Source organism: Engraulis encrasicolus, chromosome 10, assembly GCF_034702125.1.
Source record: "Engraulis encrasicolus isolate BLACKSEA-1 chromosome 10, IST_EnEncr_1.0, whole genome shotgun sequence".
NCBI classification, from domain to species: Eukaryota; Metazoa; Chordata; class Actinopteri; order Clupeiformes; family Engraulidae; genus Engraulis; species Engraulis encrasicolus.
This window is the reverse complement of record NC_085866.1, coordinates 25,478,199-25,505,377: the sequence shown is the minus strand read 5'-3', so window position 1 is coordinate 25,505,377 and position 27,179 is coordinate 25,478,199. Positions and strand designations below refer to the sequence as shown.

Genomic DNA, 27,179 nt, shown 5'->3' with positions numbered 1-27,179 from the left:
CAATCTCACACATTCGGACCTACATAAAGTCCAATTTACAACATTTGCCATCAAACTTAAATCATATGAGATCAGGCAGATCCTGATCAATTTGACTATAGTGAAGGGATGAGCAGAATATGTACAGCTATATAATGTTAATAGCCATGATGTGCAGAATACAAATATGGTAAGCTATGTGAACAGAATAATCATTCAAGGTAGTTTGGACGATGACCACTGAAAATCGTCTGCGCCTGCAAGTTTTTAGCAGTAGCAGCCATACCTACACGAGACTGGAATGACAACTCACTGTGGATTGCTATGGAATAGTCCTGATGGCCCACGTAGGCTGCTTTTGCTTGGAGAGTCTTTTAAAAGTTCAAACTGTGATAAGTTGAATACAGAAAATCACGATAGAAATGAACTATTTACAAGGCGCAGTTACAAGCAGAATTCCTACATAGCCTACATAGATTGATACCCATTCAATCATTCAAGACAATGGAAAAGGACAGGGGTAAAATTAATATGATGAACAGATGGCACTATCAATATACCGCTGTTTTGGGTTTTATTATTCTTCAGAGGGTCTAATTTACATCAGAAACATACATATGAAGTTACATAGAATGTACCGCATAATACACAGCATATTGATACATTATGGTATTGGAGACAGCCATATCCTGAGGGCAGAAGCAATATAACAAATGGCGAAATATTAAATAATGACAGACATACTTTTTTGTAATAATTTATTCAAATTATCACCAAACAAATGTATTTACAATTACATTCACTTTTTCCTATACGATGACCTGTATTTATTTTACAAGTATTTAATACACACTTATAAATGAATAGTCATCGACAAGAGTCCACTAGTTCTTCACGTGTGTGCCGTTTATGGAATGCGTTTGAGTGCGGCCTGAAGGGACTTCTTCAAAAACGTTCCATTAGAATCCAAGCAGCAGGATAACGTGTGCTTGCATTCACCCGTCACCTGATAAAATAGTAAAAACATACACATACACACACAAAGAGAACATCATTTTATGTTTTCACGTAGGGCTGTATAGTTTTTATCATCAAATAGTGTACTGTGGGCTGTTGATCAAGAGACACCACCTGGTGGACAGAAGGTGTAGGTGCTTTAACCTTACATGGTTCTGATATTTGGTCAGGACAGTCAGCAGCATCTTTGCGAACTTCATGGACTTGACAAAATTAGGCGATTGGTTGCCTAGCTGGTTGGTGAATCTTCCAAATATTTCATCTGTCAATTCCAACTGTGGAAAACAATTGAAAGGAATCAAGTTGATCTTCCTTAAATAACGCATTCGTTGCTGTAGAGCAGACCATAAACTTACGTTTAAAAACTTTAGTTTATTAAGCACACACACACACAGGCAAACACTAACAGTGAATTGATGCACTACTCACTCTTTTATCCAGAAGAGAGTGGATGATGGTGAGAATGTTCTCATTCCAGGTTAAATTCAGCGTCATTCTGTACAGACAATGCCATTTCTTTATCCAATGTTTAGATAAGTAATTCATTTGTGTATCAAATATAGTATTTAAGGTCTTCTTCAGGATGGTATGTTAATGCTTTGTGTAATACAATGTATATTTGGTGAAACGGGTTGATCTTACCCAAAGACTAGCAGTCTATACTGGGGCTCCAGGGAGTCCTCTATGAGCCTGCAGATCAGCTCAATCTGAACAGTTTCTGGAAAAAAGTTTGATGAATGAAAAAATTGCACATGTTATTGCACATGTAAGAATTGCACAAGCTATTGCCATGTCAGATTTGCAGTAGTTACAATATCCAACTAAATACCAAGGCTTTGAATGCATTTTTCTCGTTTTCAAAGTTGGCGTAGTTACTGCACTTGGCCTTATCACCCAAAGTGCCCTGCCCTGGTGAGCCCACCTGCCTGAGCTCCCTCCAGGACGGTCCTGATATGTGCATGTGTGTGTGAGTGTATTATATCTCCATATCTATATGTGTGTGTGTGTGTGTGTGTGTGTGTGTGTGTGTGTGTATTGTATCCCCATATCTGCATGTGTGTGTGTGTGTGTGTATTATGTATATATCCATATCTACGCGTGTGTGTGTGTGTGTGTGTGTGTGTGTGTGTGTGTGTGTGTGTGTGTGTGTGTGTGTGTGAGCCCACCTGCCTGAGCTCCCTCCAGGATGGGCCTGATGAGCTCCTGGCACATGGGCCTAGGGTAGCGGGCGCACACAGAGTTCACGGCCGAACTCAACCACCGAGACGCAGGCTCACACAGGGACAGCACCTGTGGGGGTATAATATGGAGAAGGTTATTATGACAGTGTCTTCAGGTTATTGCCTTTTTTAAATGAATGAATAGTCTACTGTGACGAGAGCTGCCAGACACTTTTTAATTTCATAACATGAGGTGCATTTTGAAATGTTTGCGAGGGGAAAAAAGGATGTCTGAAGTCTTCAGCATGTGAGATGGGCGTGTGTGTGTGACAAGGAGAGAAAGAGAGCGAGAGAGGAAGAAAAGGATCAGGGAGATGAAGGAGGATAGGATGAATAATATTATGGGGGTGTGTGGACCTGGTTGATGTTGAGGTGTATTTTGAAACATATAGTATGCGGAAAAAATAATGTACGTGAGTAGTGATAATTCCAACAGTCACAGGTCTTTAGAAAGAGAGAAGGGTGTGTGTGTGTGTGTGTGTGTGTTTGTGTGAGTTTGTCAGACAGAGAAAGGGAGAGGAAGATAGAGTGATCAGGGGAGATGCAGGAGGACACAGAGCTGAATAACAGTGTGACAGCCACAGTGTGTATCTGTATAAATATATAGTGTATTATATAAATATATAAAGATATTATTTTAGTCTTTTTTACTTTATTTATGATACTATAGTGAAGATGGTGACAGGAAGCGATTGGAGAGAGAGAGAGAGAGAGACAGGGAAGGACAGGAAAAGGGAATCGAACCCAGGTCAGCTGCACAGTGGACGAGTGCCCTACGGTTTTTATAAAGTATTATATAATTATTTTAATAATAAATATTATATAAATATATTATGTGTGTGGACCTTGTTGAGTAGGAGGTTCCTGATGAGAGCAGCGGCTACACTGTGGCTGAGGTCTGGGGAGACAGCCAGCAGACAGGAGCAGAACTGGGGCAGAGTCTGCTCTGGAGCCTCCCTCAGCTGCAGCAGGCCCCACAACACATCCACCTGCAGGACCACAATATAACCAGATAACAATATAACCAGATAACAAAATACTAATTATAAGAATGATACTCAGGACCATGATAATAATAATAATGGCCCCACAACACATCCACCTGTATAGTGGGACCACAACAACCATATAACAAAGTAATAAATATTGTATAAGAATGATAATCATAACAATGATAATAGTAATGCTAATCATAACAATGACAATGACAATGACAATTACAATTACTGTTTTAGTGTTGCTATTATTTCATGTATGGTTATGTATGTCATGGATGTTATGTAATTTACATGGCACTTTTCTCAAACAAGCAAGCAAGTTGTTGTTGTTACTCTGTCCAGAAACCCCTTTTCTGCGCTAGATTCAAACTCATTACGAGGTCATCGTTAATAGACAGGCATCAATGATTCTTAACATGTAAATAACAGAATACACTTTTACTGACTTGACTGGGGTCGCATTCATTCAGCACTCCAAGGGTAGCCACAGCACTCTGGTCCCACTAAAGAAATCAGACAAAAGTGTGTTTTTTTTGTTATCACAAAGAAAAAATATTTTTTATTCAATTATAAATTAAATTATTATTTTTTGTATTTAATTATATTATTTATTTATTTATTTATTGAAGTAAAAATCTGTGATTAATGAAAACGGTCTTCACCTCCATTTCAATCTCCAGCAGCTCCTTGATTAACGGGACTGCAGCCTGCAGAATGAGAGAGGATTGGCATTACTTATCAATTAATAACCCAAACCACTGTGCAACACTGATACATGAGGAGAAGAACCACTGTATAGTGTTTCTGTGATGAGAGGAACTTATGTAATTCTGTGTTACAACACCGACCCCTTGGCCTGGTAAAAAAAAAGAAAACATGAAGTAAATGTCCACAACACTGTTAATGCTCCCAGTTGTTTAATTGCACAACGTTTTGGACCTCAGTATTTCTTCAAGTGTACTTCAGTTATTTTGTTTTGCACCAGCACCTGTGCCACTGATGCGCACACATTCACTGTCTCCTTCCAAAAAAAGAAAACATACCAGTGTGTGTACTACAAGGGGGGGTAATTTACCAGGCAACCCACTACAGTAATCAAAAGTAAGCATTACATTTTAATAATGCCTTATTCAGTGTGACATACTGTTTGCAGCCCTCACTAGGGCAGTGCTTCCCAACCATTTTTGTCCTGCGTACCCCCTTAGCAATTTTTTCATATGATGAGTAACCTCTCGCCCTCATTTAGGCTCTGTTCCTCTATCCCAATGTGACTACACTCAATATATTTCTTATTATTACATTTTTCTGCGTACCCCTTGAGGTGTGCTCGCGTACCCCTAGTGGTACACGTACCTGTGGTTGGGAAACACTGCACTAGGGCTGTGCAATATATTGAATTTATATTGTGATATCAATATTGCTGTCAAACAATATCAAATTTCATAATATTGATTTCAAACAATATTTTTGTCATTTGTCTATACTCCCAAAAGGTTATGCTAAGCACAATACATTCCGGTCCACTTGAGCCATTGCGAGCAGACTTGCTACTCAACACTCATGCAGAACACCACTGTGTGTTTCTCTATGGCCCTCCACTCCAACTGCTGAAGAGAGGAAAGATTGTGAATTGTTCAGCATAATCATTTGTCTTTAAAAGAAATCTCATCTAAAAAATCGTGATATCAATATTGACAGAAATAATCGTGATATTGATATTTCTCATAATCGAGCAGCCCTTGCCCTCACCTTTATATGATCAGGTAAAACTGCCTTGGAGTCCTGTGGTGGGGTTGGTGGTTGTACCACTACTCCATCCTCGTCAACAGGCGTCTGGTCTTGTGGAGTTGGAGGTGACTCCTCGGCTGGTGAACCCTGTCCTCCTCCACCTGCCGCGGCTCCTCCAGCAGACCCAGGCACCTCCATCCTCATCCTCTTGCTCTGCTTACCCTCATCGCTAGGGTCAGAGTACCACTCCAGCGTCTCACTTTTCCTCTTCTGAGACTGACTCGAGGGGGTTGAGGAGGTGCGACTGTCCGTTTGTGAAGGCTCTGGTTTGGTGAAGTAGGTGGCCCATCCACCTGCGCCACCTCGACTTTGACCAGTGCCTCTAAACTCCTTGCAAAGGTCCCCCACATTCTGTTTGCAATGTGGAGATAAAATGTCCTGCTTGAGTTCACCAGATAGGTCTCTGCGAAGCTGGCCGACTAGAGTGGCTGTCCATGGGGCTACAGTCCAGTCTCGGCCCAGGCAGTCTAGCAAGCTCAGGGTGCAGTCTTTTGGTAATGTGGTGTGTACACGGTGGAGAAATGACAGCAGGCTCCATTGGAAGGACGCAGGGAACAAGCATACCAAGGGTTTTCTTGGAGAAGAAAAATGAAACATGTAAACTTGTGTCATAATCACCAGTCTGACAGCAGACATACTTTAGTGGTTTATCTTAACAAAAGAATACATTATTATACAACTAATAAATATACTTATTATATGGTTGTGACGTCATCTGTCGAATGCTCCATTCATTTCAACGGGGCTCCCCAACGTTCGGACGTCTGTTATTTTTCGATAACGGACGGGTTGGTCTATAACAGACCGCTGTCAATGGCAACAAGACTTTTCACTGCTAAAGCGACTTTTCAACAAGACTCTAATCAGCTGCTGTGATAGACAGCACCCCTTGTCCTGGCTACCGCTGTCAATGGCAACAAGACGTTCACTGCTAAAGCCACTGGCTTGTATACAAGTCAGTGGCTAAAGCGAATGTTTCATATCACTCCGCAGGGGGTCCGGTCTTTTGTCACTCTAATCAGCTGCTGTGATAGACAACACCTGTTGTCCTGGCTAGCTGTTGCCTAGCGGTGTTCCACAACGGCACTGTTTTGTTTTGCGCAGCAACAATCTTAACATTAAATAGGCCTAAAGAAATGTCCCCGCCATGTGTGAATCATTTAAGTATATCCATATAATAAGCGGGTTAACTTTCGGCGAGTCGGTCGCTTTGTGGAATAGCAGCACTTCAGAGAGAACAAGACCCCTCCGCTCCGCGTCGGGGTCTAAAGATTCTCTCTGTCGTGCTGCTATTCCACGGTAGCGACCTTCTCGCCGAACGTTAACCCTTACATAAAGTAGGAGCAGCATGCACAACAGTCTTCTACGAAAATCAGTTAAGGACACCATGACAGCAAGTGGTAATATTGTGGACGGTAAATCACCGATGTTGATTAGATACAGCTGACATCTAATTAGACCTACAGCAGAGAAAGCTCCTCTGATTACAGCACATCAGTTCAGTTCAACTGAATGACAAATGTGACACCTACGTTGTCAGTCCTTGGCTATCGCTTTCTACACAAGGTTCTTGATGGCACAGTCTGTCCAGAATATCATGCAGGGAGAAATTGCATATTGAAGTCCGCAGACGACTGAAGACTTTCAGTGCTTTGGAAACGCCATTCGACCTCAGGAGGAGAGATTGGAGCAACAAACGCGAACGACTGTCAAACCTTTGCAGTAATTCCTTTGCTTCCATGAGACAATACCTACTAACTTAATGTAGCTCTAAGATTACAGACGGTCAGTTGTCGAAACGTTGTTTAAGTCAATGCCGTTTCAGAATAGTAGACGATAAACTAAAGTTATCAGACACTGCTAAAAGACTGAACCTGCGAAAAGGAATTTACATGTTGCCGCCGCGGCACCAACAAGATGATGACAATACAATGTCTCATTATCGCCCTCTGAAGGCACGGAGAACACCTTCAAGAAACTATCCGCAGCCAGCAGACATACCTTTATGATCATGCTCTCCAGTTTACAACTAATAAATGGAAATTACGAGGATATTGAATGTGTTGTGTGTCTCAGTCGTTTTGTTGTCGTAGTGACCTAAAACCCAAACGAAGCCTCCATGTTGAAAAGGTCAAAATGTCATCTCATCTGAGCAACTGGCGCATCAAAACTTTCTACGAGTCGTGCATGGTGAGGTGTTCATGTCAGAGCCATTTATATAAATAAATATAATATTATATGATATCTACGGCTCTGGTTCATGTGCTTTTCGTGTTGGCATTTACCATAGAACTAGCTCTAATTCCCATCGTGGCACGTGAAGGCCACACACGTCACGCACGCACATCACATCTTCATTGATTCATCATCATCAGTTCAATAACAAGGCGCGAGCGGAGCGAACACCTGCAGGTACACTTATACCTTGGTTTACTGCCCGTTTACTTGTTGTATGTCTTTTATTTCAATTGTACTGTACGCTACAGTTACTTAAATGTAATATTTTCCTAGTATTGATGATCAAATCTTTACATTTACCCTTGAACTGCTTTCTTTTTGTGTTGATATTTGCAGCTCGAGCTAAATAGCGCCTGCTAGCTAGTTAGCTTATGGTTAGCTGTGAGAATTTCCCGCTACGTGGACTGTTTATTGAGAGTTATTTTATCTCTTTGATTATGTTGGGTTGAAAAACAAAAGCAAGTGAATAGTTGGGTCTTTATTTTTTTTAAAAAAGAATTTAGGGCGTTTATGTTACGTTGTTTTACATAAGAAGAGATTAGTAAGTGAAGATTTTCTTGCACACCTCCTTGGTCAGGTGCGTAGGAGTGGAACCCCAAAGTCACCAACGTTAGATCAAAGAAAGCTCCCGCACACTGTTCACATTTGCATGGTTTAATGCAACGTTTCGGTCTACTGACCATTGGAATTGCTTGAAGAAGGTCAGTAGACCGAAACGTTGCATTAAACCATGCAAATGTGAACAGTGTGCGGGAGCTTTCTTTGATCTAACATAAGAAGAGATACCGGTTAATTGAGACCCAGTCAGCCGACCTATCGGGTGAGACAAAAATATTGTCCATCAAAGGGTAGAAGAGGAGAAATCAGATGGCATAATAATAAACAATTTAACATAAAAGAGGATGGGTTTGTTTATTAACTTGTCCTCCTGCTGCTGATTTTGCCTTGTAAAGAAAGTGAAGTTGAGAGAAAATGTACAACTCTTGCGGCTTGCCGTTTACGTGCTAGACGCGTCTACTCTGTTCATTACTGGAAGTCATCGAAGTGGTGCACTTGTCATTAATTCACTATAATTAAAGTTATATCATGAATTTCAACCGCCAGATCTTGGTGGACTTCAAAACTTGTGCCACTAAACTAAGCTCACCTTGTGTCTTAAAAAAAACAAAAAAACATTTGTGTTGCCGACAGATGTGGAGAGGGATAGTAAAGGAAAACAAACAGTGCCTTCAGTATGCAGTTCTACACACATCTCCTAACGTCCCACCGGGGGACCCTGGCCAAAATCTGGCTGGCCTGTCATTGGGAGAAGAAACTGACAAAAGCACAAGTGTTCGAGTGCAACTTGGAGGCTGCCATCCAAGACATCATATGCCCTCAGGTGAGCCATAATAAACCATATTGTGTAATGGTTACACACACTACCTCTTTATTTAATTACCATATCAATTTTCAGGTCATCTTTCTTTATGTCAGCATGTAGTTGTAAATATCATGATGGTTTCTGTCCCAACTGCAGTTTAAAATTGGCTTGAGAACGTCGGGACATCTCCTTTTTGGAGTGGCACGAATTTACGCACGGAAAGCCAAGTATCTTCTCGCAGACTGCAATGAAGCTGTCGTCAAAATCAGAGTGGCCTTCCGACCAGGTAATCATATATGCCAGGGCTGTTGAAATGGAGGCCCTGGGGCCAGATGCGGCCCTTGGATGGCAAGGTTCTGGACCCCATAAGGTCAGAACAAAATGAAAACAAATATAATTTTATTTTAATGGAAAACCCCTGCCATATGTGGTGATATTCAAGCGTATATCATCATTTGGACCTTCAAAGGTGTAGGTTTGGCTTGGAAAGTGGTGGGGACATTACAATGGAAATTTGTCCAGGGGTGATATTTTTGCTTTATATTTATGAATAAAGTGGTGGGTGCAAGCTTGGTTCATCTCTAAAGTGGTATGGACATGTCCCAATTCACACCTAAAATAACACCCATGTCTTTCAGTTCTTTTGTGTCTCTCCTTTCTCTGCCTATAGGAGAGTGAGGAATGTAATTCTGATTCCATTGTGTCCAGCACATATGAAGAAATTGAGAATAGCGCTGACTTTGCCTCTGATTAAAAAAAAAATCTTGCCCCTCTCAGACCAGCTGGACCTGCCTGATGACATGAACGAGGCCAGACTCAAATCTATCACGCTGCCCGAGGACTTCACAGACTTTGACTTCGCACTGCCTAACCCTGTGTAGGTTTTGTATTGTTTCTTTGTCAATTTTTAATTTATTTTTTACCTTGGGCCGGAATCGAATCCAGGTTGCCAGTGTAGCAGTCTCATGGTCGAGCCACGACTGGGCCGCTTTGTCGCATTTGTAAGATTGAGTTGTTTATTGTTTTATATATATATTAATATCCACTGTTATTGTTATTCCTGTTGTTAGTGTCATTCCTTCATTTAGTCACTAATGGATCTGTGTAAAAAGCAGCCGTTTACCTTTAGATTAAGATCAAGCACTGTACAATGAAACCCTGTATGAGATAACAATTGATTAGCCAATGTATTTATTGTATTTATATAATGTTACAGTGTTGTAATGTAATTCACGTTTGTTGTGGCCTAATGGTTAAGGAGGTGGCCTTAAGATCTGAAGCATGCCGGTTCGAATCCCACCCTTACCCCTCCCTACACCTTCAGCCACCTACACCTGGCTGAAAGTGCCCTTGAGCAAGGCACCCCACCTCACATTGCCCCAGGGACTGTAGCCAATTCCTGTAAAATAACTAAGTCGCTTTGGATAAAAGCATCAGCTAAGTGTGATGTAATGTAATAATGTAATGTAATGAATGTGCATGTGTGTTTGTTTTCAGGATGTTGGAGGATATTATGGACAACACTTTGAACCAGAGTCGCATGGAGGAAATCACACTGAAGGAGGATATCCCCCTCGTGATGGCTGACGGCTTCAGTGTCAGATCTCTAGGTCAGTATTGTCAAACTCTGATGGGGACCATGACAATTGCAACACAACATAAGGCATTCTTGAAACTTACATAAGACTGTCACCTTTTCTGTGCCTATCTTGAAGAATTTATTTGAATTTACTTTTCTCACTCTTGTATTTTATCAGCCTAATTTCATACATGAATTTTAAATGTTGCACCATCCAGTTGAGATGTGTTAAACTTGAACAAAACAAGGTTGTAGTAGTGTCATGTGCAGTCACACTGTTTTGTCCAAAAGATGGCGCAATTTAGCCTGATGAATCAATATCCAAGATATTGGTGGCATGAAATATTTTTGATAAATCCAAGCGTATGTTTTGATTTGAACAGTTAAGTAGGGAATTAGATGCAGTATTCTGTTAAATTATTACCCACCCCCTTTGATGTGTCCTGTGCCACACAGTAATAACCAGGGCTCTAATTTAACGCCAGCAAACGGGCCAAATGCTGGTGCAATTTCAGTTTGGCTGGTAGAAAAGACCAACTTGCTTTACTAGCCACTTTGACCCATTAGTGTGTGTGTGTGTGTGTGTGTGGGTGGCTTGTAAGATTAACATCTACTACCCATTTTGGTGATGGAAAAAAAGTTAATTTAGAGGCCTGGTGATAACTGAACACAAATGAAAGTACCGTAATACATTGTAATGAGGGTGCTGGCTGTTGAGGCAACTGTTCTTGATCTGTTTTCAGTTGGAGATGTTGGTGACGGTTTGGAGCTTGAAGGCTTTGGTGATGACGACATGGAGACCACCATCATGGGTAAGGACCCACGACAGATACCGGACTCCCATGTGCAATTTTATATAATGTTTCAAGAAGGAAGGCGGCACACGGCGAAACGTGTTTGTGCAATAAAAAAAACACTGCTATGCAAGGTGCGGCCTCCTTCTTGACACATTGAATTTAATATTTGGGCCAGCACCCTTAGAGATTAAATAATTAAGTGAAGCCTGCTCCAAGAGGAGAATCAATTTTATACAATCAATGTGTTTACTCAATGTTGACAATCAAGTCTTGTATTGACCCGAAGAGAAGTGCTGTCTATAAAGTGAAAGTAATTGTACTTCCTGATGCATTTTTTATTTCTTGATTTATGTCCAGAGTTTTTGATGGAGGATGAGCAAGGCAGCAGAAATGGACTTTCAGATCTGTACCGCTTGTCTAATGATGTCCCACAGACTCCACCCCCAACAGCCATCAACCATAATGGTAGGGATGTAAGATGTCTTACCATGGTGTGTGTGTGAGAGAGAGAGCGAGAGAGAGAGAGAGAGAGAGAGAGAGAGAGAATGTGTGATACAGGGAGAGAGCGAGCTATGTCTTACCATGCCGTGTGTGTGTGAGAGAGAGGAAAAAATCTAACAAATAGTAAAAAATGTATCAAATCAGCCAACAGTTTCAGTGCTACCAATGGTATACCATGCTCCTGATTATCTCCATAGTAACTATGGGACATACTGTATATTTGTTTGTGCTGACAGCAGATGCTGATGCCGATGATGTTGAGATGCCCATGGATGAAATGTCAGCAGATGAAACGCTAATAGAGGCCAGTCATGGTAGTCCCAGGCCTGCCACTCCTGCACCCTCCGTCGGGGATGAGACCATCCTGGTAGAGAACGAGGCAGAGTTCTTCGCCCTGGAGCCTGTTGCAGCGACCCGTAAGACACTTTGCGTTTAGTATCAACTTTATTGGTCCCAAATGAAATAATTTTATGATTTTTCACTTTCGTTTTTAAAGTTTGCAGTGGAGGCATCAGAATTGGCTCTTTGGTATTGACCACGTGAGAAAAAGAAACAGAAAAATCTGAAGCACTAAAACGAAGTCACAATGCAAGCAACCACCTGTACTAGACAGCTCTTATAAAAACATGTTGATCACGACTATTAATCCTGATTGTGCTGTGTGTTATTGTCAAGTCAAGTGTACTTAATTGTCAAAAATCTATGTAACAGAAATTTGAAATTGTTCGACTCATCTCCAATGTGCAAGTCAAGCTAAACAATAAGACATTTTGTGACGCATTGTGTGGCCAGCGGGTCGAGAGAGGAAGAGGGCGAGGAAGAAGAGGAGTCTGATCGTGGACGCGAGGAAGGAGCTGTCCAACGGGGACATGCGGCGCATGCTGGAGGAGTCTGAAGACCTGCTGCTGGAGACGCTGGACCTGGTGCCTCCCCTGCGCCCCCCTCTGGAGTGGAAGATAGGCGGCGCAGCCCGCAGCCTGCTTAAACACCCCACCACAGTACACCCAGACCTGCTGGAGGTGAGTGAGTACACACATACACTAATCAAACACACACTCACACACATATAGTACACGCACCTGGTGTCTCCGATGCGGGCCCTGTTGGAGTGGAAGATACAGCTCCAGGCCACTTTATTAGAATAGCATGAAAAAGTTGATTTATTTCCATAATTCCATCAATAATGTTAAACTGTCATGGATTATAGATTCATGGCCCAGTTTTTTAACTATTCCAATCATTAAATTGTTTATTTTTACACATTTTGGTCTTCCAGCTCAAAAAAACCATGAATTGGAGAATTCGCATCATTAGAATATTGTAATAAAATCACAATTTTCTTCATCAAAATTTGTTTCACATCAGTGCACATCAAATCAGTTGAACTTTGGTACTTTCTACACAACATGCAATGTTCAATACTTGGTTAGGACTCTCTCTGTCTTAATATTATTAATAATAACGGCCATGATGCGTTTAACATTGAAGTCAATGGCAGAAACAGTGCATGGGAGTAATGGAAGGCCAGATATCCTTGATGCTTTGCCGTCAGCTGTTTTTGTATAGCTGACCTGGTGTCCCACACTTCACTCTTCAATATACCCTGTAGATTTCCATGCCACGTTTTGTCGCTAACTCACTGGTTTAATTCTAAATCACCAGAAATGACACCCCATTGAAAATGAATGGGGTTTTATTTCTGGTGAGTTAGAATTAAACTGGTGAGTTAACACCAAAACGTAGCATGGGTATCTACGGGTATATTGAAGAGTGAAGTGTGGGACACCAGGTCAACAAACAAGAACAGCTGACGGCAAAGCATCAAGGATATCTGGCCTTCCATTACTCCCATGCACTGTTTCTGCCATTGACTTCAATGTTAAACGCATCATGGCCATTATTAAGACAGAGAGTCCTAACCAAGTATTGAACATTGCATGTTATGTAGAAAGTACCAAATTTCAACTGATTTGATGTGCACTGATGTGAAACGAATTTTGATGAAGAAAATTGTGATTTTATTACAATATTCTAATAATGCGAATTTCCCAATTCATGGGTTTTTGGAGCTGGAAGGCCAAATTATGTAAAAAGAAAAACTTGAATGATTGGAATAGTTAAACAACTGGGCCATGCATCTACAATCCATGACACTTTAACATTATTGATGGAATTATGGAAATAAATCAACTTTTTCATGCTATTCTAATAAAGTGGCCTGGAGCTGTAGGTGAAGGAGCCCACTGCCTGTTTAAATATCCCACCATGGTACATCCAGCCACGGTACATTTTTTTAGCGGTGGGCAAACCAAAAGCACCATTTTATTTGAAAATTACTCACAGAAAATGTATCACAGCCAACCACAGAAAGAATTGGAATATTTGCTCTTTTTTTACAGACCATCTACGTTGACATTTTTTAAGATGAAGTAGACCAATCATAATAATAATAATAATAATAAATTAAACAAAATTAAAAATATTTTATACATTAATAAAATAAAATGATAAATAATAATTTGCATATGTACTGTGTACAATGAAGGCTATTTGCCAACCTATCAGTCTACACGTAAAGGTCTAAAAGAGTAGACTATATGCCTATCCAATGTAGGCCTACTAATGAAACAAATGATTGCATACAATATTACACTAGGCTATTTAAGATTGAACTGAAACTGAAATATTAGAAACTCAAATTACGAAAACTTGTGTCTGTGAGATATGTCCTGCCTTCTCTCACTGTCAAAGACTCCCTCCTTCTCTCTCATCTGTTGGTATTATTTAAGGTGGTGTTTCAGTGATTCGAAATTTATCGACTGGCTGTTGGCACTGGCAGCAATTACATCTTTCAAAACAGTAATGTTGACATGACTAACACTATCTTAAATGCTGACGAGGTTGCCGATGTCGGGTAAATTTAGGCGAAATCATACCATGTTGATGCAGCCTACGCACGCCAAGCGCCATGTAGAAACCAAAACGTTGCGTGAGGAATGTAATATCTATATAATTTTTGATCAGGGCTTTAGTTATCAGTTATGCGCACTGTCAATCCGCGTGGCATTATTGACAGCTGATAGACGGCCAGCACAACAGTAGACTACCTTTTTATGTTGACCGTACAATAGACTAACCTTGCGAGCTGCAAAAGACGAGACACATTCTCGAGAGCAAGGAGGACTTTAGAACTGTGTGCCGAATATGTCCATTCAGAAGTTGATGTCCTTCTGTAGGCTATGCCTGTTTTGTTTTGCCTACTTTTTCACTGGAAGCAGCAACAGAAGTGCACTGACGCTTTCAAAATAAGACACGAACGACGGTCAAAAAAGGCAACCCCCCCCCAAAAAAAAACCCCTGCTGCGTTAAGCGTTAACAAAATTGTCAGGCGATACTGAACTCAATAGTTAACGCACCGTTAACACGTAAACTTTGCCCAGTCCTAATTTTTTTATTAAGATTTTTCAAGACATAAACACACAACAACCCCAAACCTCAGGCACAACCAAGTAAAATAAAGGCAACAGCATCAACAATAATAATGACAATTAACAATTGTGGGGGTTGGGGGTGGCCCAACTCAAACATCAACAGAATCCCAGCCTTCCAACCTAACATCACTATTTCCCACAAAATCCAAAAACAAATACCAAATTTTCCAAAATATTCTCCAATTTCCCTTTAATGGTGTGACTAATTTTTCCAAAGCAAAATTAAAACTCATACCCCTCAGCCACTGCGCCAACACTAGGGATGCAAATTATCGATTAATTCATTAATCATTAGTTGATAGCCTTATCGATCGACTTACGATTAATTGATAAGCGGCGTTTTCCCCCCAAAATCTCAATGTTTCTCTAAAAAAAACCTACTAAATCTAAAAGTTTTAATTAAAAATTGAGATAAAATACCACATTTGTAAACCTGAGATAGGCCCAACACCGGAATCCTAGTCTCGTGCTCTGCTCCTTAAACTCTGGACTGTAGAAAACATTTCATTTTAGTTCCTAATTTACCAAGTTTCCGTATTATGATGGGATCTCAGTCGTAGATCTCCCTAATCCCAGGATAATTGTGTGATTGCACTCAATTAATATAAACTGTTCTTATTATGAATATTCCAACAATATCGGTTAAGTCTGAGTCCAGCTGTCAAGGGTTTTATATCCATTTACTTGTAGAACTGATTTGCATGCGGCCGACTAGTTTCTTTATGCATGTCCATCCCATATGAGAGACGTCTAGAATAAATCAGAGGTTAAGGTTGCTGGAAGGTACCATACTTATGAGATCCTAAGCCCCATACACTTTACCCCTATTCGACTGCAATAGGAGGCGAGAGGTGTATGTCAAGAGCTACACCCAAAAAGATCTGATCACCCCGCTTAAGTTCCAGTTTACAATAACATATTTTTATCCTAAGTAGACACCATTGACACTCGGGCTGACCCGAAGTTTAGCGTCCCACTCCACATGGAGAAATGTCCTTGGAGCTGCTACGTTTCGACAGTACAATAACCTTATGAAGGAATAAACGGGATCTACAACAAAATATAGATCAATGAAAGTTTTATTACAAGACAAATCTAATTCTACGACAAAGTACAATTTGAAAGAAAGTCAATGCATACCTGAACAAGAGGAAAGGCTACACGAACGAGAGATTCGCGGAGGATCTGGATACAGATAAAACCTGATAGAATTCATATTTCCCCCCGTCTTAAATGAATATTTACCACGTGGGTCACCTTGGCCAGGTAGCCAATAGGCTGCGACTATTCATTTGGGCTGGGCTACTGTAACCCAGAGGGGTTGGGCAAATGCCCGACTCTTCATTCATTCCTATGATTCTGAATCTTTAATAAATCATCTACGACCATTTTCAACACCAATACCTTGTCACCACCCGAAATATGACCATCAGATTGATACCAAACACATCGTAGCAATTTTCAACATGTCATAGTAAGCATTTAAGTCACACATCTCAGATCTGGCGGGAACTCCTGTAAGGTGAGCTTTGAACATCTGGCCGGCTGACCAGAGGTGTGCGCGGAACACACCCTAGAGGGGGGTGCGCGCTGAAATCAGCTGGAGAGCGCGCGGGAACGCACTGGCCCGGAGGTTCCGTGGGTTATCACGCCTGGAGGTGCGCAAATGGAACAGGTGGCCAGGGTCTCCGAGCGATTACTCGAAGGGGGGTACTCACTCACACAGTACTTTTGAGATCCCGATGTAAGATATGCAAAGTTTATCTCCGAAGTGAGAAGATAGCATAGAGGAGCCAAAACAATGGTGATAGATTGCAAACAAAAGGCATTGAAATAAAGAGAAGAAACGCAAACAAATGTTAATATCGCGCCCCTGAGCCACCAGCGCTGTGAATTCAGCGCTTCTTCGTCAGGGCCCATATGGGGGGATGTTACAGTGGCCCCTCGGAACACGAAGGTAAAAGTCCAGTGTCTTTCGTGGCCGGTAGGAATGCCCCCACCGGCGGTCATCGACGAAGAACGGGCGTGAGATATTTGCTGGCCGTCAGTGCTGCCTCAGACTCCCTTTTCAAGGAGCGGATGAGGTGTTTGAAGTAGCAGCACTGGAACAGCGTGAAGAGGAGGATGAGGGCGCTGGCGAGTACACAACCCCTGAAGATCCAATCCCACCAGGTGTACGCCGCCACCGCGGCATGGGTGGTGGAACTGGTGAGGAGCTCTGCAGTCTTCTCGGCCAGGTTTGCTTGTACCTGGGCCTGGTTGAGGTGGTAATCCACCTGCTATATGAGCTGTTGTACCAGGGTCATGGTGTCTGCCAGCGCCTGAGTTCCCTCCTCGTAGAAGTTGTCCTCCCACCAAGGAGAGAGGTCAGAGTCCAGTGGGGTTCTCCCTAGAATGCGGAGGGACCCCATAGAGAAATCTTCTGTCACCTCTAGACAGAAGCTGTGGTTGGCGGGGCACGTCAGCCCGCCGTAGGAGAATGAGTTCATTTCACTGATGACACACCATTGTGTGCTGGACACCTGGACGGCGTCCGAATATCCATGAAGAGACCTAACATTGATTAACTTGGAATCATTGAAAGCAGATGGCTGGAGAGTATTACAAGTACAAATGACATATTTGGCAGTCTCATGGCAACAGTTTCGGGTGGTGAACAGTGTCTCGGTTTTACCAATGGTCATGTACCCAGCTAGGTGGTCCCACGTTAACACCTGATTGTTTGCCACCACCCCAATAGAATGTATGGTAGTGGAATTTGGAAAAACTTGATCAGGATGTATGAGCGGGAAGGTGGCAAAGAATCCAATACAACCAGGGCATTCTTTGCCCGTGTACATCATCAGAGTGGTCAACAATTCAGAATATTGTACATCTTTCATTTTTTCGGATTCAAACCACCTATGTAAATCCAAGATCTCTATTAGATCTTGTAGCGCATGCTTGGGCACTTTGTGCAGGCGCAAATCTAAAATCTCTTGGCGGGCGGCTGTGAATAAATCTTGTGCAAATGATCTGCAGGCTACGTCACGCTCGAGTTTGTGTGTTTGATTGAATAAAGCTACGCTGGTGGTCAGTAGCGCCTGCGCTTCTGACCGTACAGCCTTAATAATTCGTTCATTGGAGTTGGTGAGGTGCTGGAATCCAGTGGCCACCTGGCTTGCCAGCCAGCTTGTGTACTGCGACTGTCCGCCAATTCTGTACGAGTTCACTGCCGAATTGACTGTACCAAAGAGGCCAGATATTTGTGAGAGTAAATCTCTTTTGCTGCGCATAGAATTTACTTGAGCCGCGAGTCTAGTTCCATAGTCAGTAACCAGGTCTTCGATGCGTGACTGTAGCCATGTGTATGTGTCTCCATTCATGTTACAATGTGTAGTATAAGCAGTCAGTATGTTGGATATGTTGTATGAAATATGTGCCATGACTAAATTGACATTATGCAACAAGGTTTTGTTCACGCTACCCTTAATCAGTCCATGTGTGGGTGTTGGATGAAGTGTGGGACACTGTGTTGGTCGTTTATAACCACAGGTCGTCAAGTTAAAACACTTCTTTGGTTCGTATGTGCAATTAGAAGGTGTGGTGTATGAATTGTTACTGTGTAGGCAGTTGCCTACGCAGTACACTCCTTCCTTTCGTGTGGTCCACACAAAAGTTTTAGGTCGGCTTTCATCTGTGAGAGGAAGAGACAGGTTATATATAATGTCATTATAGAATATATGTGTGAGATTATGGGGTGCCATGTGCATGCACCTGTATGCGGCTGGTTCGAGATCCTTCGTGCGGTAGCACTTCTTTGGATCTTTTCCATCATTCTTTATCTGATAGAGTATATACATAGCACCGACATTAGTGTGTGGGAAGTTTTTCAACTGGTACCACGCGGTGCTATTCTGTAATTCAATAGGGTGTGGTGTATAGCCTACAAGGGATTTAGAGGGGGGATGGGTGGAACCTTCATTACAGCATATTTGGGTGTCGCAATTTTGATCCGACGCTACGCCGGGGGGCCAGACTATGTCTTGCTTAGGTGGTAGTGTAGTAAGATCAGTGTGTTCTGGCCCCTTGAAGAATTTCCAAACCCATCTCCCGCATCCATAGCTATGAGTGAGTTGAACTCGTTGGCCGGGTCGGATACATGTCGAGCCCGACACTTTCCGATTGTCCGGCATCCATGGAATGGCCGTTGCTTGCCTGTAAAACAAACATAACACAGTTATTCATCAGATGAGCCTCTAAACTTTTTGCATTGTACCATGTGGTACCATCGCACTTTCCCTCGCACGGTCACGGCCAAGCAGCTGTTACTGCTCACAGCTTTAACTTCATATGGGCCGTGCCAGTGGGGGCCAAAAGCATTTTCTCGCACAAACACGCGCACCATGATCTTATCTCCCACATCAAATTTTCTTTCAGCAGTAGGATTGAAATGAGCATCATTTTTCAAATCAGATTGCTTTTGCTTTAGCGTCGCCTGCGCATATAGCACTTTGAGGCGTTCTTGTATTTGCTTTAGGACTGTCTGCTGAGTGGCCACAGTTAGTGGTCCAATATCATCTGGGGAGATATCTGGATCGATGGGAAGCTTCATGACTCGCCCTGTCATGATCTCGAATGGGCTGATGCCCGTGGCTCTGGATGGAGTCGCCCTTAGTATGGTTAATACTGTGGGAAGGGCGTCCAACCAAGTGTGTTTGTGCTGCGTGATTTGTTTTGAGATTTGCTCTTTGATAGTGCGATTGGCCCTCTCCACCATTCCCGAGCTCTGTGGGCGATAGGGAACGTGTAATCTTTGGCGGATGTTCAACATTTTGCACATAGTTTTCATTACAAGACCGGTGAAATGCGTCCCCTGGTCCGATTCCACCTGGTATGGGACCCCGTGCGCTGGAACAATTTGGTTTGCCAATATTCGCGCTACTGTATGCGCGGTATTGTTTCGTGTCGGTATGGCTTCGACCCATTTAGAGAATTTGTCGACTATCACGAGACAGTACCGATAACCTCCCCGAGCGGGGGGTAGTGGACCGATGAAATCCATTTGCAAGTTTTCCCATGGGCCTTTGGGGGGTCTCGGCCTGCGGAAATTGGTGCGCCCAGTATTGCCCTGGTTGCTAGCGGCGCAAACCACACAATTGTCGCACCAGCTCGTGACGTCAGATGCCAATGAAGGCCACCAGAAAAAACGCTTTATGAGTTGTGCCGTACTTGCTGAGTCCACATGCGCATATTCGTGGTACATTTTGATAACCGGATTATGTAGTGCAGGGGGCACTACATAACAGCCATCAAAAAGCACAATGCCATCTTCAATTTGAACATTTGATTTTTTGTTCTCCAAGTACGGCACAAGTTCATTGTCAGATACCCATAAATCTTTCTGGTATTGTTTCAAATCAATGGGGGTCGCTGAGACGGCAGCAATTGAATGCTCAGAGGCTGTAAATGGCTCCCATGGCTTCCCTGTCAGTGCGGCTTGCTTTGCGAGTTGGTCAGCGTGATTGTTATTTTGCTCATGGATGGTGGGATCTTTTATTATGTGCGCCCTAACTTTTACGACGGAAATCGTGTTAGTGCGCTCCTGCACTGCGTCCCAAATGGCGGTGATTGTGTTAAAATGCTTAACGGGAGTGCCAGCTGATGTGAGAAAGGCGCGCAGTTGCCACTGTGCCATAAAGTCATGCACTACCCCGAACGCATAGCGACTGTCCGTGTAAATACACAACGGCTCCGGGTGTGCTTTGATGGCTTCTAACAACGCAATTAGTTCAGCTTCTTGTGCTGATGTTGTCGACGGCAGTTTAAACAGCAGCTCTTTATCTTTTGAATCGGGGGGCTCGGGAGCCCACACTGCGCAACCCGTGTGGTATTCTCCATTTTCCATGTATTTTGACCCGTCAACATACACTCTCGTTTGACCTGGAATTTCAGCATCTAATACGGTGCTAGAATATTCTGGTGAAGGCTCACATTCGTGTGGTGTGCCCTCAACGTCCCCGAGTAGATGTGGAAGTATGCGTGTGTGTTGAACGGTGATGTCGCGCGCTTGGATGTCAGTTAGCCAACGAGCGAGCCTTTGAGCTGACACTCCCTTTATTTTGCCCTCCAATAGCATTTTTACCGGCGTGTGCATTGTATGAGCGATGATGGGCTGAAAGCCCACGATTGGTTCGGTGACAGTTATCATCCAATGTACCGCAAACACTTGTCGACAGCACGGATCAAAGCCTATTTCGATAGGGGACATTTTCCGACTGTAGTAAGCCACTGGGCGCAATTTTCCTCCATGCTCTTGAGCAAGAACGCCGCTGAGAGTCGCATTGCACGCATCCACTTGGATGTGGAAAGTTTTGGATGTGTTAGGTAGACCCAAAGCAGGGGCGGAACACAGCTTCTGTTTAAGTGTAGTAAACGCCTGCTCCTGCTGAGCGGTCCAGTCTAAGACATCGTTCGGTTTTGGTTTGTTTTTCAATAGCTCGTACAGGGGTCTGGCAATCTCCGCGAAGTTAGGGATGAAGTCGCGGAGATAGTTTAGTATTGCACTTCGGTTTTTGCGATTTGCGCTTTTTCACGATTCAGTTTGAACCCGGCTCTTTTTAGTGTCGTAAGGACCTCATCGACGACTTCCAAGTGTTTGCTAAGAGAGCCCTCTGTCGCAATCATTATGTCGTCTACGTAATGGGTGACCTGCCCTGTGTCTAGGTGTGGTTGGAGTATGTCTGCGACCGCTCGATGAAATATGGCCGGGCTGTTATGTAGGCCTTGAGGCAATCTCGTCCATGTACTCTGTACGTCATTCACTGTAAACGCTAATTTCCATTGATCCTCGCGTTTAACTCTGATCGACCAAAATCCGTTTTTAATGTCAAGAACAGTAAACCAGTTTGCGTCGGTGGCTACGGTGGTTAAGAGCGTCGACGGGTTGGCGACTATGGGGGTGGCTTTTGGGAGAGTTTTGTTTAGCCGTTGATAATCAATGCAGAGGCGCCACTTGCCGTTCGGTTTAGGTACTGGCAAGCACGGCGCATTTGTGCTGGAGCTACAACGACGCACAATGTTTCTTGTCTCGAGTTGCTTCACGATTTCCCCCACGGCCTTAGCCGCTTCCGGTTTGATTCGGTATTGTCTCTGGGGAGGTGGCGGCTCCCCTTCGATGCCTACTTCGAAGTCAATTTCTCCACAGTCATGCTCATGCGTAGCCCACAGATCTTTATGTTTGTCAATGAGTGATTGTACTGGGTCTGGCTCGACTGCGATGGACATTACGCGCCCTTTTGCGCGCCCCTTTTTAGTGGACGTTTTGGGAAATTGGGGTTTTACGCTCTGGTCTATGCCTATTTCGATTTGTTTCTCGAAGCATTTTATGACGAAGCCATATTCTCCCATAATGTCCATACCCAGCACAGTTCCCTCATTGTTATTTGGCAAATACCATAACGGTTCAGTTATGACTACAGTGCCTAAGTCCAACGTGACTGGTTGTGTTCGGTACGCAATCATGTTTGTGTCGCCTATTCCAGTAATTCGAATTGTCTCATCGGTCAATGGTAAAGGAATGTTAGTACAGGAACACGCAGCCCCGGTATCAATTAGAACGTCTGCTAACTGGCCTCCTAAGCTAGCTTTGATCTTAATTCTGTTATCGCCAACGGTGATGCTGCCGACAGAGGCCGAGCACCCCTATTGCGAGTTAGCTAGGCGGTTGGTGATGTACGCTCTATCACGCTCGAGTGACTGCTGGTTAGATGCATGTGCGTTTTGACCCCCCTGTGGAGCTGTTGAGGTGTTCATCCGGCAGCAGATTTCACCTACGTGGCGAATAATGAGCGGAGCGGAGATTCACAGTTTTCTTATTTATTGAATAAACACGGAGCTGAACTTCTGCATGACTTCTCTCTGTTCATGCAGGACCCGAACACTGACCAGTATGCGTGATCACGTCACACCCTATATCACACGCAGGTGATTGATTGGCTGAACCATCTTACTGTACACAACATTCTATATAATATCATAATAAGAGCGTTACATTTAACACCCCCACTCGCTCTTATTCCATTACATCACATAGAAAACAAAATCACATATAAAACAACTCATTACATCTGAAAAAACTCATTACATTCATTTACCAAACATGTGTCTCAACTTCAACTCTCAACTTCAGCTTAGTAGCTGGCTTGGTCAAAACATCAGCAACCATTTGCTCTGTAGGACAGTACTCCAAAGTAAACCTTCCATTATTTACATTCTCCCTGATGAAGTGGTACTTTATGTCAATATGCTTGCTTCTCTGTCTATTCACAGGATTTTTAGCCAGTGCAATGGCACCTTGGTTATCTTCGTACACTGTGCTCTGTGCATATTTGTAATTGTCAACACCACTTAAAAGTTGTTCTAAGTAAATGCCCTCTTGTATGGCAGATGCTAAGGCCATGTATTCTGCCTCACACGTTGATAAAGCCACCGTAGGTTGTTTCCTTGTTTTCCATGAAATCAAAGAGCTTCCCTCATTAAGACTGGCACAATACCCTGATGTGCTTCTCCTGTCGACCGAATCTGATGCCCAGTCAGCATCACTGTAGACTCTTAGGCCTAGTTTTTCTGTGTCGCTTCTCCTGAAGTACAATTTCTTTTCTTTTGTACCTTTGAGGTATCTGAACACGTGTTTAACTGTGTTCCAGTGCTCTAAAGTTGGTTCAGCAAAGTGCTGGGAGAGTTTACTGACCACGAAACTAATGTCAGGCCTAGTGCATGTGGACAAGTAAATTAAGCTTCCCACAGCCTCCCTGTACTTTCTCGGCTCTTGCATTTTCTCTGCATCTTCTGTGTACTCTAGTTTCGCTTCACATGGTGTTTCTCTAGGCTTGCAGTCCTGCATGACAAACCTGTCTAAAACCTTGTTCACAAATTTCTCCTGTGACATTGTAACGACACCATCTGTCTGTTCAAAATCAATCCCTAAGAAATGCTTCAGTTTACCCATGTCTTTCATTTTGAACCTTTCGGTGAGCGTCCGCTTCACCTTTTTCAGCACATTCTCATTGCTGGCAGCAATGATGAGATCATCAACCCATGCTATTATGATCACTTTCTCACCATTTCTTTCCTGTGTGTAAACACATGTTTCTGCAGCATTTTGGACGAAATCATTCTCAACCAGGCATGTGTGTAGCATTGCATTCCAATTTCTCCCAGATTGCTTTAACCCGTAAATGGATTTTTGTAGCTTGCACACTAGCTTCTCTCCCCTGTCTGATTTCTTTTCAAACCCCTCAGGTTGCTCCATGTAGAGCTCACAATCAATTGGTGCATGCAAATAAGCTGTCTTAACATCCATCTGGTGTAAGACTAAATTCTCCTGTACTGCTTTTTGCATCACAACCCTTACACTTGTCATGTCAGCTGTGGGTGAAAATGTTTCGTCGTAATCTGTACCTGGTTTCTGACTGTAGCCTTTTGCTACGTACCTTGCTTTGAATTTGTCAGATCCATCGATTTCGTTTTTCAACGCATAAACCCATCTACCCCCCACTGTCTGTTTGCCCGGTGGCAACTGGGTCAGGGTGAAGGCTTCGTTCTCCTCGAGAGATTGCATCTCCTCTCTCATTGCAGCTTTCCACTGCCTTGCTTTGTTTGACGCAATGGCGTCCTGGTAAGTATGAGGTATATCACACACTGCCCTGTAACAACAGTCCACGCAAGTGTTGAGATTGTCCTCCTCTGTGTCACCTGTGTCATAGTCCTGCAGGTGAGCCGGCCTCCTTTTGGCCCGTGGTGGGTTCTTTCTGTAAACAGTCTCTGTGACATCACCTGGCTGGGTACGTTCAGTCTTTTCAGGTGAAGCACGAACACCACCACTCTGGACACACTGACCTGCATTTTCAGGTTTCTCATCAACCCTCATCAAACCCATCATCATCAGTGTTGTCAACCATGGTATGTATGTCCCCATAACCTGTGTGTGACTGCTCTGTTTGTGTACTCATCTCGTTTGTCGTTTTTGTTGTGAATTTCACCAACCTGTGTTTCTGTACCTTCTCTTTGTCTGGGTAGTACACTAGGTATGCCGGGCTGTTTTTGTCTAAGCCTACGAAAACACCTTCGTCACATCGCGATTCCATTTTGCCTTTCTCTTGCTTGTAAGCAAAACACGCGGATCCAAACTTTTGCAATTTGGCCAGGTTGGGTACATTGCCTGAGAACAGCTCGTATGCTGTCTTCTTTGTGTGCCTATTGTAACACCTATTTCTCACATAGGCTGAGGTCTGAACAGCGTAGTTCCACAAGTTATCAGGTAACCCGCTTTCGATCAGTAGGCATCTGCTCATCTCATAGAGGGTGCGCCAACCTCTTTCTGCAGTGCCGTTTTGGTGGGGCGAGTATGGCGCCGACGTCTCGTGTCTAATCCTATTTTTTCTTAGGAGTGTCTGGAACTCATGCCCTGTAAATTCAGTGCCGTTATCGGAACGGACACACTTGACTTGCCCGTAGGGAGCTACATCCGCCAAGAATTTCTCTGTGGCCTTAACTGTGTCACTCTTCGACTTGAGAAAGTACACAAACACCGTGCCTGAGTAATCATCTGTAAATGACTGCACATATCGATGCCCTTCCATGCTCGGGGTACGCATGGGGCCTGCTAAATCAGTGTGTACTAACTCTAGGGGCCCTTTTGCCTTCCTATCTGGCTCCCTATTTCGTGTCTGTGTGAATTTCCCTTGTGTGCACACATCACATGACATTTTCACCCCAGAAGAACCTCCCTTAATCTCCATGCCCTTCACCACACCTTGTAAATTTTTCACATCCTCAAAATTACAGTGACCTAATATCTGATGCCAGGTCTGCACATCATGACACACTTTTACATGGTCAGCATCATTTTCAACAGTAGGCAAGTAATACAAGTTACCACTCTCATGTATGTCAAACCTGCGACCATCACTGCCGATAATGCGACTGTCCCCTTTCTCGAAGATCACCGTTGCACCTCCGTTGGCAGCCCTCGACACCGCAAAGATGTCGTGTGGGTATGTCGGCATGTAGAGCGCACCCCTCAGCTGCGCCCTGCGTTGCTGTCCCCTGCTGTCCAGCAGGTGGATCACCGCGGTTCCTCTGCGTTGCGCCATCCCGTTGCACTTGCTTCCATCCGCCAACTCCACCGAGTGGGTGCTCGGCTGGAACGAGTGGTCGAAGCTCTCGAACTTGCTGATGTCGTTGACGATGTGGGAAGTCGCCCCTGCGTCCACCATGATCCCCTTCTTCTTCACGTTGCCCGGTGGTCTCTCTCGCTGGACGTAGTTGGCCATGAAGAGGGCATCGTCGGCTCCATCCGCTCCATCTCGCTCGGCTCCAACCGCTCCATCTTGCTTCTCCGCGAATTTTCTGGCGCCATCTTGCTCGCGCTTCTTCTTGCAGATGGACTCTGCGTGCGTGGCGTTCTTGCAATGGCCGCACCAGACTCGCCTGTAGCATTTTCGCGCCCTGTGTCCCTTTGTTCCACACTTGTAGCACGTCATGTCGGCATCTTCATCTTTCCTGCTATTTTCAGCTCTGCTCTGCCCTTTGTTCTGTCTCGCGTACGTCTTCATCACGTTATCTGTACTTTGTTCTGTCATTTTCATCTTTTCCGATTCTTCATACACCCGCAGCCTTCTTTTGAAGTCGGCGAACGTGACATTATCTTCATTCTGTGTCACATGCACCGCTAACGGCTTGAATGTCTCTGGTAGCCCGCCTAGCACCATGGCCACGATCAGTCCATCACTGAGGGTTTCCCCTGCTTCTCTTAACGCAGTGATAATGTTCTCTGCCCTAATCAAGTAATCAGTAACAGTCTCTTTTTCTCCCATTCGCAACTTAGTCAGCGATGTATACATGTTAATGATTCTGGGCTTGCTTTTACCAGCGTACTGTTCTCTCAGAATCTTAAGTGCCTTTCTGCCGTTCTCTGCAGCCTCATGCCTGATTAGCGACAGGCTCTTGTCATCGACTAGCCTTACCAGCTCGGCGTAGCAGTCGGCATTCTTTCGTCGATCATCGTCGTTCGTCTCCTCCGGTTCATCTGACAGAATTGTCCCTTTTAGCTTCAGGATGTGTAGGCAGCTCAAAAACCTTGTTTCCCACAGGTCGTATCTTTCTTCAGACCCGTCGAACAGCAACTGTGGTGCTGGAACTCCAGTGGCTCGGTTAGCCATCTTCA

General features: G+C 43.7%; 2 protein-coding genes across 3 annotated transcripts in view; one reads left to right on the top strand and one right to left on the bottom strand.

Moving 5' to 3' along the window:
* Positions 1-720: 720 nt before the first annotated feature.
* On the bottom strand, positions 721-7,102 carry fance (FA complementation group E). Its single transcript, XM_063208475.1, has 10 exons — positions 6,535-7,102; positions 4,964-5,576; positions 3,877-3,921; positions 3,661-3,717; positions 3,062-3,205; positions 2,163-2,286; positions 1,639-1,714; positions 1,426-1,492; positions 1,146-1,271; positions 721-985 (listed from the first exon to the last, which is right to left on the bottom strand). Exons 1-10 carry the CDS (start codon positions 6,741-6,743, stop codon positions 887-889), a joined length of 1,560 nt encoding a protein of 519 aa, XP_063064545.1. The 5' UTR covers positions 6,744-7,102; the 3' UTR covers positions 721-886.
* Positions 7,103-7,327: 225 nt separating this feature from the next.
* rad21l1 (RAD21 cohesin complex component like 1) overlaps positions 7,328-27,179 on the top strand; it is a 29,321-nt gene continuing 9,469 nt past the window's right edge. Inside the window, exons 1-9 of one of the 2 annotated variants that reach the window (XM_063208474.1) lie at positions 7,328-7,414; positions 8,432-8,621; positions 8,760-8,889; positions 9,381-9,480; positions 10,101-10,213; positions 10,926-10,994; positions 11,337-11,444; positions 11,720-11,896; positions 12,273-12,499. In XM_063208474.1, the coding sequence (XP_063064544.1) occupies positions 8,475-8,621; positions 8,760-8,889; positions 9,381-9,480; positions 10,101-10,213; positions 10,926-10,994; positions 11,337-11,444; positions 11,720-11,896; positions 12,273-12,499 (1,071 nt within the window). In that variant the 5' untranslated portion in view covers positions 7,328-7,414; positions 8,432-8,474. Of the gene's footprint in view, positions 7,415-8,431; positions 8,622-8,759; positions 8,890-9,380; positions 9,481-10,100; positions 10,214-10,925; positions 10,995-11,336; positions 11,445-11,716; positions 11,897-12,272; positions 12,500-27,179 lie in introns of both variants that reach the window. The other variant, XM_063208473.1, reaches the window with a different exon arrangement.

What these genes read in the sequence shown, in the direction of transcription:
- fance (XM_063208475.1), bottom strand. Translation starts at nt 6,743, where the DNA reads ATGGAAGCAAAGGAATTACTGCAAAGGTTTGACAGTCGTTCGCGTTTG. An exon ending in TTTTACCTGATCATATAAAG is followed by an intron (nt 3,922 to 4,963) that starts GTGAGGGCAAGG and finishes CTCATTCTGCAG; the next exon opens with GCTGCAGTCCCGTTAATCAA. An exon ending in ACTCTCTTCTGGATAAAAGA is followed by an intron (nt 1,272 to 1,425) that starts GTGAGTAGTGCA and finishes TGTTTTCCACAG; the next exon opens with TTGGAATTGACAGATGAAAT.